Genomic DNA, 12,637 nt, shown 5'->3' with positions numbered 1-12,637 from the left:
TGGCATCACAGCTCATAGCAACCTCAAACTCCTGGTCTTAACTGATTCTCCTGCCTCAGCCTCCCAAGTAGCTGGGACCACAGGTGCCCACCACAACACCTGGCTATTTTTTTGTTGCAGTTGTCATTGTTTAGCTGGCCTGGGCCGGGTTTGAACCCACCAACTTCGGTGTATGTGGCTGGCACCATAACCACCGTGCTATGGGCGCCAAGACATGATACTTAATTTTAAAAAGTAAAACAATATGTATGTTTATAAATATAAAGTGGAAAGATCCTTTCATCTCTACCTATAACACTGGCCAAATAATCCCACTTGCTAAGGATAATCATGTTTAATATGATTTTATAGTTTAAAAGTATGAATTCTTTATTGCACTCAGATACTATTATAGCAAAAACACAGTAAGTATTTCACATGATTTATATTCTCTGGTTCACCGTTTTGGAATTATCAAAACATTTTTATACACATATACCCTACCTATAATCCATAAAGTTTTTGCAAATATAGTACATTATAACAATTACTTTTGTAGATACTTCTAAAAACACTTCTTTTAACAATATTTGATTGGAAGGCAAACCTTCACAGCTTCACTCCTGGTAAAATCGGATGCCACTTGTGTTATATTTTAAAATTCTGAAATGTTTGGTATGATGTTACATTATGCTACATGATTCAGTCCACTCAATTTTAAGTACACAAAAGTAGAAATCTTCTCCTGTTCATCATAGTAATTCTAAGTAGATCGTACTTGCACAGAGTAAACACTAAAGGTTTGTTGAATTAATAAAAAATATTTACTGAGTATTTGTTATATGCAAAACATGCTTAGTATTAAAGGAAATAGCAAAGATATATAGATATATAAGGTAATGTCCTTGCTTCTAGGGAGACCACAAAGTACTAAAGGAAATGAAGCATGTACATAAATTACTAGTAAAGAATGCAGAATAGGGAGTCAACAGAACAATTATTAAAAACATTGACTCTGGTGTCACCAGAGGTTTGAATCCAACTCTACTCCTTACTAGATAGGTGACTTTGGGAAAGTTAACTTTTCTAAACCTCATCTTCTAAGAAAATGAGAACAAATATCTCTTTACATAATGACTGCTACACTGAAAGGAGGTAATACAAGTAAACTCCTTAGCACATGCTTGATATAGTAAGCATACTTTTAAAAAGTGAGATCTATTACTGTGATAGCCTGTTTAGTGTTCCAGGAATAGAGGCTGAAAGGCAAAACTCATCCCTCCAATTGAGATGATCAGCTCCCTGAAAACAACTCAAAGAGTAAACAGAATTTCAAATGCTTGAAGATGAAGTAAAGAGTATCTTAACAGAGAAAATGGCATAAGCAAAATGGGAAATCACAAGATGTTTATTAAAAAGGTAAGTAAATTCTTTAGGGTTAGTCGTAAGTGTTTCCCATGATTCACTGAGATAGGGTGTTATGTTATGTGAGAAGAAAGTGTTAGAAAGCACTGTGTGTAAGAACGAATCAGCCCTGTGGTGACAACTGAAAATCACTAATAAAATAAAATAATTTAGTAAGTTAAAAAAAAATTTATTGTTAAAATATTTTATTTATTCAGTTAGCCACATACATTTCTTAGTTGCCCAGCCTGGGTGGCTTTCTGCCATGTGGTAAACACTATCAGAAGTTCACTAGTGGTTAGTGAATACCTGCAGGATGGCCTGATGGTCAGCAATGATTCTGGCTTTTTCCATATTAACAGTCTGAAGCATGCAGGTCAGTTCTGAACATTTTCTATTCAGCTGTTCATTCAAAACCTAAGAGAACATATGCATTAAGTCATAAGTCTCTCCAATAAAGAATATTTTTTACTTATGTACCATTATTTTTAATGGTTACATAGTATCTCACTAAGTGTGTGAATCTAATTTATTTAACCTATCCACAATTGACATTAGTTTATATTAATAAAATATTTTCAAATATTTGGAGTCAACACCCTAAGTCAACAACTCTAAGTTAAAAGGAGAGATTTGCTGACTTGGTGGAGCAACTGAGACGTATGAGGCATTTTACAAGCTTTTGTTCTTCACAACTTTGAACACTGGTCCATCAGAGCAAGACATCCGCAGAATGAAGTTTAAAGTATAGGTGCCTACCCAGTATTCTAGAAATGTTTCCATAATTAGATGTTGAACATTCAGAATTGTTTAGCTGGTAATAAAATATACCTAAGCTCATTCATCAACTACAGCATTCATAAAAGTAAAATATAGATAATTTTACCATCACAAGATTAATATTTCAAAATAAAACAAAAATCCTTTGAGCAACAGATCTATCACACATGTAGTTAGTTAATAATCCTCTTCTGATGTTTTGAAATCTATGAAAAATATTTCTATTAATTATCAGTTATTTTTGCAAGGTAGACTGGGTTATGTTATAATTAAAAAGTTCTTTAAGGACAAATAACTTTGAAGAAGCAATAGGAAGAAAACATTAAAAACAATGGTATGAAAGAAAAGATGAATGAAAGATTATCTGGCAGGCATCGTAAGTAGTATGGATAGTATAGTACTTAGGAACACATTCAGGGGCATAAAGTCATAACCAGATATACAAACTATTCATTAAGGACTGTCTGGGGGTAAAACAGGAAAACCCTTGCTCTTTGAAAAGAATAGCTAATTTTCTTTGGAGCCAGATTACCTGTACTCAAATTCCAATTCTACTACCTATTAGCTACATTCCTGAAACTGTCTATTGGCTTCCTTACCTTTAAAACATGAATAATAGATACAATTTGTTAGAAATATAAGGTGTTTAAAGTAGTGCCTGGAATGTGAAATGGGTTCAATAAAATCATTAACTACTATTTAGTATAAGAAGAGTACTAGTAGTCACTGTTATTATTTTGTTTAAAAACACATTTATTTTGTATTTTCTTGCTTATAAAGAGCACAGAACACTATGATCTTATCAAATTATACGAAACAAAATGTTATTTTAAGTGATAAACACTATTTTGTTGGGCTCTGTGATAAAATTACTCCAGTTTGCCTATGTGGTGACTCTTCTTAACATATATGCAGACATTATGTTGGGAATTTGAAGCATCAAGTGAGAAATGTACTTAATTTGATGTTTCATGGATGAAGTATATCTCACAGAAATAAAAAGTTGGACAATGGAGATGGTATGAATTAATATAATCAAGATTAATTTTGGTTCTTGGTTCTTTTTTTTTTTGAGACAGAGTCTCAAGCTATCACCCTGGGCAGAGTGCTGTGGCATCACAGCTCACAGCAACCTCAAACTCTTGGGCTTAAGTTATTCTCTTGCCTCAACCTCCCAAGTAGCTGGGACTACAAGTGCCCACTGCAATGCCCGGCTATTTTGTTGTTGTGTTTGTCGTCATTGTTTGGTAGGCCTGGGTTGGATTCGAACTGCCAGGTCCGGTGTATGTGGCTGGCGTCCTAGCTGCTGAGCTATAGGCACCAAGCCAGTTCTTGGTTCTTTAATTGAACAAAATTAAATAACATCTAAAAACTAGGGAAATGGTAAAGATTTACCTGAACTTTTTCTGATGATTCTTGAAGAGATATTATTTCAGACCTGAAATATTCATTTTCTTCATGTTCCTTATTGAAAGACATTTGAACATTCTAAAGGAAAGAAAAAAGGAATTACTCTCTTTTGCACATGTATCGTGCATCTCTATAAAAATACCTGCTCTGTATTCTGGTCAGTACCAATTCAAGTTCCAACGATATACATATGTAAATATCTTATAAGGAATTTTTTAAAATCTTGATATCTTCAACTCCCAAACTTCTATTTCTAAATTATTTATCAAAACTGTTTATTTAAAACAATGATGAGATACTACTACACACCTATTAGAATGGCCCAAATCGAGAACACTGATAATATCAACTGCTGGCCAGGATGTACAGCAACAGGAATTCTCATTCATTGCTGATGGAAATGTAAAATGGTATAGCCACTTTGGAAGATGGTTTGGTGGTTTCTTATAAAACTAAACATATTCTTACTATATGATTCAGTAATTGTGTTCCTTGGTCTTTATCTTGAACAGTTGAAAACTTATGCCCACACAAAAACCTGCACACAGATATTTATAGCAACTTTATCATAACTGTTGAAACTTGAAAGTGATCAAGATGTCCATGAGTAGGTTAATGAATAATTGTTGGAATATTATTCAGCACTAAAATGAAATGAGCTATCAATCCATGAAAAGACATAAAGGAAATATAAATCTTTATTGAGAGAAGCTAGTCTGAAAAGGCTACAGACTGTATGATTCCAACTATATGATATTCTGGAAAAGGCACATCTATCTATTCTAGTCAGTAAAAAATTCAGAGGTTGCCAGGGCTTAGGGGAGTGGGAAGGATGAATAGGTGGAGCACAGAAGATTGTTAGAGAAATCAAACTACTCTATGAACTATAATATATAAAATATCTACCATAATAGTGGATATGTCATTGTACATTTGTCCAAATCCATAGAATGTACAACACCAAGAGTGGACCCTAATGTACACTATTGGCTTTGGGTGATAATGATGTGCCAGTATAGGTTGATAAATTGTGAAATAACATACCACTGTGGTAGGGGATGTTAACAGTGTGAGGGAGGCTATGTATGTGTTGGGGAAAGGGCTATGTGCGAAATCTCTGCACCTCCTGGCTCAATTTTGCTGTCAATCTAAAATTGCCCTAAAAACTAGGCATGTTTTGAAAAAGTGTTTATTAAACCTATTCTCATACAAGGATTCCAACTAGAAAGAATTTACCTAAATATACATAGTATCCTTATATCAAGGTTCTATTCTCTAAGATTATATGTTATATTACATACACAAATTTTCCTATTCACAGTAATATCTTGTGATTTCAAAGGAACACATTCAAGGATTTTGGGAGTACCTGGGGGTAGAGCAGAAGAAAGCACCTTTGCTTTGTGGGGTAGGTGGAAGAGGAAGCTAGTTCTCTTCAAAATGGGAGAAAGGTGATGAAGAGGTCAGCTGTTGGTTGGGCTTTCCCTAACAGGTACTTTTGTCCAATGGCATAGGACAAAGGGTAAATCTTCTCCCTATACAGAGAGAATCACTTGTTTGTAGTAGCAAGAGAATACAGCTATTCATATACCCTTGACCAAAGAACAGTCCTTCTTTATCAAGGAAGGTCGTCCTCTTCAACTGAGCACAAAGCTTCAGGAAGGATGCTAATGGAGAGTGGTGAGAGAGGAAGGGGACATTGCCTAGCCAGCCAGATCAGCCTAATCAACCCTGGTGACCAATGCGGCAACAGACGAAGCAGCCAGATTTCCTCCACACCCAAGAACCACCTTTCTATTTTACCAGGAGAAGTATCTCAAGAAAGATAAACATCCCATAACACAGGATGAGATAGCATCCAGAGAGAGTATTCCAAATCGGATCTACCCATCAACTGATTCATTTAGAAATATAGTAAGATACAGTTATTTTTTATTAAATTATGATAAAGTATATGCCATAAAATTTACTACTCTATTTTCAAACGTACAGTTCAGTGGCATGAAATATACTTACTGTTGTGCAACCAACACCAAAATGTTTGTTAATTTCATCAAAAAAGTTAATTTACAACAATTAGCAAAAAAACACAAAGAAATCTCATTATTTCTGCTAGTCACCTTTTCAAAATGTAATAACCTGCATTAAATGTTTTCTTAGTTCCTAATATTCAGTAATATCCCAAATATATAATCCATTTACATAAAACTTTTTTTATAAAGCTTTTAGACGAATCAGGATGATAAAACAACATGAATGAGGCCAGGACTTAGTGAAGAAAGACCACCTCTCTTCTACAACCTCACCACTTACCTTGTTTTCTTCAACCAATTTGGAAATGAGGTCATCTCTAGAAACTAAAAACAAAAAATCCACATAACTATGATGATAATAGCTTACTATATTGAAATCACATAGTAATGTTTTCCCTGAGAAACTGTCAATTTTTTTAGTTTATATTTTGTGTAAATAAGAAGAATTCAAGTATTTATACTACATATTATACATTGGAAGTTAAGTTACAGAATTATCAAGAAACTAGTGCAGAGTCATTCGCAATGGTAAATGAGGTCACATGCTACTCAGTGCCTAGATGATAAATCTCTGAGGGATTTTAAAGCTGGAGAGGAATGTGATCAAAGATTTTTGTTGGAGAGATCACTCTAACGAAGTTTCAATAAAGGCAAGGCAATCAGTTTAGCTGCTGTTGCAGTAAACGAAGTATAGCTGGCTTTCATTTATGATGACAATGGGGATTCGGGGGAAAAATACACCTATGAAATAGTCAGCAAAGAGGACTGTTAGGACTTGGTGGCTTACTGGTGGAATAAAAGCAAAAGATGAGGGAGAACATCTAGCTTTCAGACTTGGGCACAATGTGGATAGTGGATTCTTCAATTAAATTGGGAATACAAGTCAAGGAGCAGGTTTACGGGACAGAATGAGTGAGAATGAGTAAAATACTTAAGTTTTCCATGTGTTTTGATGTATCTGAAGGGCATTCAAATATAGATGTTTAGTTGGCAGTAAGATACTGCTCTAGACCTCGTGAGGATGATTCTGCATAGAATAAAAAAGATTTGAAACTGCCCCAGAGTACATACAGTGAAATGAAAACCAAAGACAGAAAATTGTAGAAGTTTGGCTTTGTATACTAATAGCCAAATGACAAACTTTTCTGAGTAATGTTTTGACTTCACAGAAAAATTCATAGAGATCTATTAGTTTTGTTTCACTTAAATACTCTAAAGCCAGAAAATTATAAAACATAAAAATTCATATTTTAATAGGATATACCTTGGGAAAACTATACTTTTTGAACACACGAATCCACAATTCTTTAGAATAAACTCTAATTTAAAATATGTGAAAGATCAAAAATATGACTTATTAAGTCAAGATATATGACTTATTTTGAAAATTCTAATAAAAGTTAAGCATGAAAGAGGAGTATTCTGCTTGAGAGAACAATTTAATCACTTTAATATGTAGTATAAATATAAATGTTTATTGTTGATAAGTTTAATAAATAATCACAGTTCAGAATTCATTGAAGCAAACATTTAAAGCAGCAGTCCTTAATCTTTGTGGCACCAGGGACTAGTTTTGTGGAAGACAATTTCCCACGGGCATTGGGAGGATTCTCATTAGGAATATGCAACTAGATCCCTCACATGCACAGTTTATAAAGTGGTTCATGCTCCTTTTAGAATCTAACGCTGCCACTGTTATAATAGGAGGCAGAGCTCAGGTAGTTCATGTGAGTGATGGGGAGTGGCTGTAAATACAGATGAGGCTTCTCTTCACTCACTGCTGCTCACTTCCTGCATATATATTAAGAGACTATATAACTCAATATTAAGCATATAGTTGGCATTCAGACATGCTTCCTTTTCCTCAGGTTAGTTTGAATTACTGTCTTCCAAATATTCTTTACAAAATTAAAAATAAAGCCTTCATCCTATGAGAAAGTAACATAAAACTCAATCAGAAGGTCAAGTAATACACTAGAAAGATGTGTTTTAGGCCCGGCTATTATATTTTCTATGGGTCCTTGGGTAAAGTCCCTCTGGATCTTTTTATTCTTCTGTAGAAAGAATACATTCTCATCCTTCTGACAAGGTTGTCATAATCCTCAAATGAGATAATGTGACAGCACCATAAAATGTAACATGTATTTTTGTAGACACACAATCATAGGAAGACAGAAAATTATTATCTGGGGCATCGTCAGTGAGAACTTCACATAGTAATTTACTACTCAACTACTGTAAAAGGAAAAAAAAGGAGTATTTTCTGGTAAAAGAATTAAGTCAAAACATTGAATAGATTACTCTTTGCTCTATATTTTCTATAATTTTTATTTTCTTTTTAGTCTTTCCTACCCCCACTTTAGCCACAGAGCAGAGAAGGGATACTGGAGAGAACACTGGGCTTGAAGTTAGAAGATCCAGGTTCAAGCCTCACTTTGACAACTCTTCCTTTTGTAACTTTGGAAAGTACGGACAGCTTTGAGTATTCAATGAGATAATTTACATGAAAGCTGTGTAAACCATGAAGCATTACTCATGTGAGGCAAGACACTGTAACTCTGTGATCTCTGTAGTTGAGACTATCTGGAAACTGCTTTCCAGTGACATATTGACAATAATAGTATGATAAAGGGCTGATATGTTGGAAGAAGCATGACTGAGCAAGTTGGGATAAAGTCTAGGCTCTCCCATTTTTTAGCTCTGTCATCTGTGAGGACCCATCTGTAAAAGAGAGACTAAGCTATCTTTAAGGTCTTATAATCATCCATCTCTACAAATATAGGTTAACTAGAATAGATGGATAACCTGAAGAATTGAGAATCCGACATGATTAATCACTAGCATCAGTTAAGTTAGCAAGGATTAATAGCCTTATTTCCTTATTAACATGTTATTATCCAAATTCAAAATTCCTAATCCAAGTCCACAAACACTTAAAGAAGTCGGGGGGGAAGGTGGTAAAAAAGAATAGTTTACAGTTACAAGGGTCAAATCTGTTAACAATATTCCTTTTGTCTCAGTGTTACAAGTAGAAAGAAAATCAACAATTTTTTATATTTAGGACTGTGAAAAGTACCAGTAACAGCCACTTAAAGAATTTGGGATCTGAAGTTCCCCCAAAACTAACAAGAATGTGATTTCTAGCAGCTATTCTCATACTTAGAACAGACTTGAGCTGGGAAGTAGCAGTCTCCAATTCTCCTTTTCTTTGTTGTTCCTGGATCAGTAGATCTTGGGTGTTCTGTATAGAGCTGCGTAGGGCAAGGCAGTTTTCCTGCAAAACGTGCACCTGAAATGACATAAGAAAAGTTCCTTTTCTGTAGAGAGTATTCTGTTTTGTTTTGTTTTTTGAGACACAGTCTCACTCTGTTGCCCCAAGTAGAATGTGGTGGCATCATCATAGCTCACTGCAACCTGAAATTCTGGGGCTCAAGTGATCCTCCTGCCTCAGCCTGCCACCCAGCTGGGACAACAGGTACATGCCACAACACCCAGAAAATGTGTCTATTTTTGTAGAGATGAGGTCTCATCCTTGCTCAGGCTGGTCTTGAACACATTAGCTCAAGCAATCCACTTACCTCAGCCTCCCAGAGTACTAGGATTACAGGTATGAGGCACCATGCCTGGCCAAGATTTCTAATAAACTACCTTTAGTACATGTATAAGGCAGAATTTCCAATCTTAAGGTCACTGAGAGGAAAAGAGAAGTTAGTCTATACAGTTAGTCTCAACAGAATGCAATGCCTTATAGCAGTGCGGTCCTATAGAACTCTCCCATATTACAGTCACTAGTCACAAGTGGCTGTTAAGCACTTGAATGTGGCTAGAGTGTATGAGGAAATAAATCTCTAATTTTACTTCATTTTAACTAATTGAAATTTAAGTAGCCATATGTGACTAAAGCTGCTGTGTTGGTAGTGCAAGTCACGACAACAAAGGATCATATGCAAGTTCCTTAACTAGAATCCTTGTTATAAATCACTTGTGAAGGATAGCCATTGGTTAAAAGAATAAAGATTATATAATCCATTTAAAAGGTTAAATTAGAATTTAAAGTAGTCTAAATTATATTGTGGTATTTCAAACAGCAACTATGATGAAGCCAAAAATATTGCTAAAATAATTGAAAACGGCAGTGTAAACATGTTCTCAATTGTTTTACTTATTGATATTCTTTGCTTCAAGTGTTATCTCAGTTTAGTTTTTTTCTACCCACATCACATACAGATAGCACAAGACCAGGGAAATCCCTTCCAAAATCAATGCCTATAACAGAGATTATATGGAAAGGATATTGTATCAGGAGCTAGGAGTTCATCTTTATAACGCCCAAGGCAAATTAACCTCTCTGATCCTTAGTTCCCTCACTCATAAATTGAAAGTGTTGGATTAAGTGACATGGGAATCCTTTCTTATTTCACACTACTAAAAAAAAGCCATAATAGGAATGTTAACAGATTACTACTACAGACAGGTAAATAATAAATTAGAGAAAATTAGCAAAATCATAAGTTTAAGGTAAAATATCAGCTTTTCTTTCTAGGTTTCACTGCCCTAACATAAATGAGGAGAAGAAATCTTTCTACCTGTTTCCGTTCCACCTCCACTGTTGTTTCCATTTCTTGTATTTTGAGCAGCATGGCTGATCCAGACTTCTCAAGATACTCCCTGTGGTGCCTCTCTTGAGCCAGTTGTTGCCTTAGCTACAGAGCAATATTGCAGTTAGGCAAGACCAATGAACATCATACCAGTTTAACAAAGATCAAAGTTACAATGAAGAGTTTACCAGACAAGCCTCCTTTTCCCCAAACATTCTTCACTCATTGATGACTACTCAGAAGCATGTTTTGTTTCTCTCTTTAAGAAAAATCCATGCCTGGAAACCTTATACCCCTTCCCTCATGCCTTGCCCTATGCACCTCTTCCATCTGGCTGTTCATTTCTATCTTTTGTAATGTTCTCTATAATAAATGTGTAAATGTAAGTAAATTGCTTTCTGTGAACTGATCTAACAAATTAATCAAGCTCACAGAAAGGAATCATGGGAATCTCGAATTATAGCCCATCAATCAGAAGGACAGGTCGCAACCTAGAGCAAAATAGGCACCCAAAGTAAGGGGCAATCTTGTGGAACTGAGCCCTTAACCTGCGGGATCTGTTGCTATTTCCAGATAGATAGTGTCAGGATTAAGTTGAATTAGAAGACACTCAGCTGGTGTCTGCTAGAGAACAGAATTGTTTGGTGTGTGGAGAAATCCCCCATACATGTGATGTCAGAAGTGTTGTGTTGAGTGGTATGTGAAAATAGGAAAACACATTTTGGTATCTTCTTATTTCAGAGGTATATTGACCTTATTTTTGTCAATAAAGAACTTTAAAATGATTCAGATAAAATATAAAGGTTTAAAAACAGCAATTGCAGGCTCGGCATCTATAGCTCAGCAGTTAGGGCGCCAGCCACATACACCAGAGCTGGTAGGTTAGAACCCAGTCCGGGCCTGCCAAAAAACCCAATTGCAGAGAATGCTATTCCTTTTATGAAGTGTCAAACTAAAAGAAATTCTATTTTTAAACTCCCATAAAGATGACTATATTCTCTAACGTGTATGTATATATTTTATATGTGCTTTCTTTCTAGATGACAGTTTACAATATTTAAAAAGTCGAAGAGTTATAAAATTGTTGTAAGACTGCTTATTTTGGAAATGTTGTATGTCAATATTCTTGATATTGACATGTAGGTTTTTCTAATTTTTCCTCTATTCTATCTTCTATGCTCTCTCAAACATACTTGTGGGTCAATATTTCATTACATTTCTGATTATTTCCTTTGGATAAATTCCTACAAGAAGAATAGGTTAAAAGTATTTTTTAGAATATTGATACATAGTGTAATTTTCCTTCTAATACTACACTGAATAAATCTCATCAGAAATCTTTCTAATCTAATAAATGAAAACTAACATCTTTTTTATCATTTTTAAAATTTCAGATTAACATGAGGGTACAAATGATTAAATTGTTTGCATTTCTTAGGCAAAGTTCAAGTTGTAGTTGAGTCCTTCACCCAGGGGGTGTGCTATATACCCCTACCTTGTGCACCTTAGGTGAGAGGTTACCAATCCTCCCTTCCTTCTCCCTTTCTTTCAACCCTTCTGCCCTCCATTTGAATTCAATTGTGTTTTTCTCTCCTGTGGGCAGGTAGTTGTTTATCTATTGGTTTCACTGAGTACACTGAATTCTTGCTTTTCCATTATTATGATACTTTACAAAGAAGAATATGCTTCAACTCTATCCAGGTAAATACAAAAGATGTAAAGTCTCCCCTTTTATGGCTGAATAGTATTCCATAGTATACAAACACCACAGTTTAGTTAATTCATTCATGTATTTTGGCACTTAGAGTAATTCTATGTCTTGGCCATGAAAACTAACATCTTACTATCTTTGCATTTCTTTGGCTACTAGTGAGATTATACATCAGCTCTTTATATATTTCTTTCCTAAACTATCACAGTACTTATCCCTTGTCACACACTCCCTTTTTTTTGGTATTTATAATCAGTTTTAACTTTTTTAAAAGGAAAATTATTAACTCTTCATCTAGCTTTATTATAATGTTTTATTAGCTTTGCTTTTTACATGGAGAAGTTCTAAATTCTTAAATGGTCAAATCAATTGAGCTTTTAATAATTTTGAACTTCTTTTCAAGCTTAGAAAAGAAATTGCTTAGCAACCCAATAATAAGTCAAATATTACAATCTTTTGTAAGAATGAGTCACAGTTTTCATTTTTGGCTATATTTTACAGTTCTTAGCATCAGATTACAACTACTTTATCACATATAATGTTTTAATACACTCTTCTAAGCTTTGTATCAAATTATACAGTATATTTTCCTCAGGATTAATTTATTTCTTCAAAGTATGAGTACTTACCTGTGAAATCATCTAATTTGTACTATAGTTACATCGCTATTAAATGTTATTCATCTAGAATTCATCCAGAATTATTTTACTCTTTTTTTTTTT

At 34.5% G+C, this 12,637-nt stretch overlaps 1 protein-coding gene across 1 annotated transcript in view; it reads right to left on the bottom strand.

Moving 5' to 3' along the window:
- CCDC150 (coiled-coil domain containing 150) overlaps positions 1–12,637 on the bottom strand; it is a 101,583-nt gene that overhangs the window by 82,060 nt on the left and 6,886 nt on the right. Inside the window, exons 6-10 of the mRNA XM_023516919.1 lie at positions 10,193–10,309; positions 8,766–8,895; positions 5,887–5,930; positions 3,559–3,651; positions 1,693–1,800 (exon numbers count right to left, since the gene is read on the bottom strand). Coding sequence (XP_023372687.1) covers positions 1,693–1,800; positions 3,559–3,651; positions 5,887–5,930; positions 8,766–8,895; positions 10,193–10,309 — 492 coding nt within the window. The remainder of the gene's footprint in view (positions 1–1,692; positions 1,801–3,558; positions 3,652–5,886; positions 5,931–8,765; positions 8,896–10,192; positions 10,310–12,637) is intronic.

This window comes from Otolemur garnettii, unplaced genomic scaffold, assembly GCF_000181295.1.
Source record: "Otolemur garnettii isolate 467f Iridium unplaced genomic scaffold, OtoGar3 scaffold00100, whole genome shotgun sequence".
In the NCBI taxonomy this organism is placed as follows: Eukaryota; Metazoa; Chordata; class Mammalia; order Primates; family Galagidae; genus Otolemur; species Otolemur garnettii.
Note: the sequence above shows the minus strand (reverse complement) of the source record. Positions and strands in the feature narration are given on the sequence as shown.